A 3,762-nucleotide genomic window follows, 5' to 3' on the forward strand; every position below is an offset into this window, starting at 1 on the left:
ACTGTCTGATGGTGAGATTCCAGTTAAGGAAGTCAATGTGGCTGCTCTAAAATCCTTAAAAGGGGCACAAGTTTACTCAAGCTCAAGCAAATGATGGAAAGAGGGCTTATAAGTGATCAAGCTTGTACACTAATTAAAGAGTACTTGCCCTCTATCAGCTCTTCAAACAGTGAATCAGAGGACAGTGATACTGAGTAATGCTGAGTAATAAATGAAGTTTATTTTCCCAATGTCAAAGGACTGCTATACAACATGTTATGTTGTTTTGTTATGCCATCATTTTGATAATAAATAATATTTGACTGGTTGTTGATTCGTTCAGTGTTGTTTCTTTTTTGTGGAATGGAAATTGGATTGCACAAAGATACAAGGCCCCTCAGAAATGGTTGCACAATTGTATGCAGCCCCCCATTTTCAGGTGCACAAAAAAGAATGACCCCACCCCATTTGCACCAGCCCAACCCCCTTGTAATAAATGACAGGTCCCTAAATGACTTAGATTTAAAATCTTAATATCTTATACTCGATCTTGTGAAGAAATGGAGACCAATTCGCAATCATTCTAGGATGTCTTCGAACTTGAATTTTTAATTAAACTGTGTCAACACAGCTTAAGCTTAAACTTCAATCAATGGTTCACTTTAAATCTGGATTGGAGAGCCCCTTATATATATATATATATATATATATATATATATATATATATATATATATATATATATATATATATATATATATATATATATATCTTATAATTTCTCTACAATTGACTACATTTCGCCGTAGGCTTGGACTGTGAATCCATTGTGATCCTTCTGGGGGCAAAGATGCACTGTTGGCTCGAGAGAACCTTGTAACCTCTCTCTCTCTCTCTCTCTCTCTATATATATATATATATATATATATATATATACCTTATGGACATCAATCAATCAATCAATCAATCAAACAATGAAATGTCTTTATTCAATCATAAGATATACATACATATTATAATTATGTCCAGTTACAATGCAAGTTGATTATTTAAAGAGTCATAAATATACTATGGTCTATGGATAAAATTGTAATTGAACGTTATATTGAAATGGATGAAAGTGATAAAATAAAATAACTAACTATAATACATTATAGCTAAAAATCAACCTGTTCAAAAACACACTATAAAAACGAGTTGTGTGAATTCTAGGCCTAATTCAGTGTAATCAGTCAGTTTGTGTTGCAGACTTTTTAAAGGATGTGTACCGAAAGAATAAGTTTTTTTAAAAATATTCGTATCTTGTTTTCCAAGAACTTCACGTATGTCTTAAGCCGGAGATGTCAATTTGCACTTAGAGCATCTATCTAAACAAACTTGGGCAATTGTTAATTCAGCATCACTAGCTCCGAAAACAGCTAAACCATAAGCTAAGTTAGGAAAAACCAAACTTACTTAGTTCTTGTTGATCATAACCTTCTTTCCTTAGACAGCAAACTATATAGACATTTGTTAGCCTTATCTAACTTATTTCTAACATGTGATGTTAACCTCCAATCTCAAATAATTCGATGTCTTTTGGACAAAACATCAAAAGTTTAAGGCAGACTGTTCAAAAGCATGTCATTTCAATTAATTTTACAGTCTATTGATACTTGTCGTCGTGTAAACATTTTATTAGATTAATCCAAAATACTTTTTTGAGATGTTTTGTTTATTGTGCCCGTAGTACATAATTAAAATATGGAAAAAATTCAAGTTGCCGAACAATGATTCGACTTGCATTGATCAGTTTCAGAAAAAGCTCAAAAACAAATTTATATGATAATTTATATGAAAATTTGAAAACGCCTGTTTCTCAAAACGTCAATGACCAAAGAGGGCTAAAATAGGATTCTAAAAAAGTGACATTTTTGAGGATTTTTGACCCATCGAGAAGGCATGACAAAAGTCAAAAGGTATCAGATTTAATGAGTACCATCTGACGGCTTAAAAAAGGATGACCTGTTTCAAGCTCGGAACTGAAACTCAGTACGTAGTTGCAGTAGATCGGTCGTAGCATGTGAGAGAGTCGAACATATTTAACTAATCTGCGAATGCTTCTTGTCCCTATAACCTCTAACTCTCTTCACATGTACCAAGCATACACATCAACACAAGTAGTACCACTGTTCCCACCCTCTGAACAATCTACGAAGTCCTGTCCATACCAGATCTGTAACTTTTGGTTCCGTGACAAAGACAATGGGCTGGAAAGGTTGCGAAAAAGAAGTTCTGGTGATTTGGGTACAATCCCTTCAAGAGAGTAGACGTGTTTTTTCTGTCCGCAGTCATTAGCTGGCAATCCCATTGCTTTTAAGTCTGGAGGCAGAATGGGTTGTCTGTTAGCATTTGTTATTATCGTCATTAGCTTGTTTCGTGCATAGTAATATAAATTGGTGCATCCCCAGTACGAAGCATCGTCAACAGGATTGCAGTGTATGGACCCTCCGTGGCGAACAAGCTTCATGGTCCTGACACGGCCTGTCTTGGTCATATGGAAGGCACCATATTTGTTATCTCGAGCACCGAAGCAAACAGGATTTGTGTTGATTTTCTGCCAGACGTCTAAAAGTGAATACACCTTATCAGAAAACGTAAGGTCCATTGTATTTGCTATAAACTTTTTTCACGCCAGTTGGAAGAATAAAGAAGAGAGAGCAGGTTACAAATTGAAAACGTAAGACAAAGTATTTTGATAAAATACTGGAAATTAAAACAAACAGCAAGTGATCACACTGTAGAATGTTCTCCTTTGATAAATAAAGTAAATGACTGAATGAATTGCACAAACTAATAAAGAGATGAATAAGTAAATGAATAATTGGGTAAATGAATGTATGAATGGAGAGAAAAAGAAAGAAAGAAAAAAGAAAGAAAAAAAAGAAAGAAAGAAAGAAAGAAAGAGAAAGAGGGAGAGAGAGAGAGAGAGAGAGAGAGAGAGAGAGAGAGAGAGAGAGAGAGAGAGAGAGAGAGAGAGAGAGAGAGAGAGAGAGAGAGAGAGAGAAAAACAAAAGAAATAAAGAAAGAAAGATTACAAGTCGTTGCAACACGTTTTACCGGGGAAGACATCACATAGTGTGAACAGTCAATTTAATTCTGTTAAAGCATCTTGCCACGGTCACCAAAATTAAATTGTTGAATTGTTTGAATCAAGGAGACAAATGCAAGCTCCCTGGGCTAGTGTCCTCAAAATTTGTAATGGTCCGTTATGTTTTGTGTGAGAGGCAAGTCCTTGCCTCCACTGAAATTAGATCATTAATTACACAAGAAATCTGGGCCCAGTTGTTCAAATCCTGATTAAGCTAATCCTGGATTAACGGAAACTTTGATTCGAGTTTAACTTCTAAACAACAAAGATTTTTCAAAAAGACTTTTGTTCCTCAGCTTTTACTTTGACTTTTCTTTACTATTAGCTTAAAATTAGATCTTAAATCATTTTTAGCGAGTGAGCTGAAAACCTTGGTTAACTTTTAATCGTACATATGCTTTAATCGGCTTTCGAACAACCGGGCCCAGGTATCTGTGCCTGGTCAATTTAGTACCCTTCTACTCGAGATACAGTCTTGCAACTAGTCCCTGGAACGTGTTTCTCTGCAGGTACATTACTGGTTTGAACATGTTGAATGACAACACTGTCAACATTAACACTACCGATGAGCAATGGAAGAAGGAGCAGGGACTCAAAAAGAGTTGTCACTAAAACCAGATACACCGTACCTTGACATTTAGCCAGGATCGCCTGA

At 35.4% G+C, this 3,762-nt stretch overlaps 1 protein-coding gene across 1 annotated transcript in view; it reads right to left on the reverse strand.

The window, feature by feature from the left end:
- Nucleotides 1-2,007: 2,007 nt before the first annotated feature.
- The window catches only part of LOC146469789 (uncharacterized), a 4,032-nt gene continuing 2,277 nt past the window's right edge, over nucleotides 2,008-3,762 (reverse strand). The window contains exons 3-4 of the mRNA XM_085122837.1: nucleotides 3,737-3,762; nucleotides 2,008-2,584 (exon numbers count right to left, since the gene is read on the reverse strand). The exon at nucleotides 3,737-3,762 is cut by the window's right edge and continues 115 nt beyond it. Coding sequence (XP_084978963.1) covers nucleotides 2,106-2,584; nucleotides 3,737-3,762 — 505 coding nt within the window. The 3' untranslated portion in view covers nucleotides 2,008-2,105. The remainder of the gene's footprint in view (nucleotides 2,585-3,736) is intronic.

The sequence above is a fragment of the Pavona decussata genome, unplaced genomic scaffold (genome assembly GCF_977016875.1).
Source record: "Pavona decussata unplaced genomic scaffold, jaPavDecu1.1 SCAFFOLD_118, whole genome shotgun sequence".
Lineage (NCBI taxonomy): Eukaryota > Metazoa > Cnidaria > Anthozoa > Scleractinia > Agariciidae > Pavona > Pavona decussata.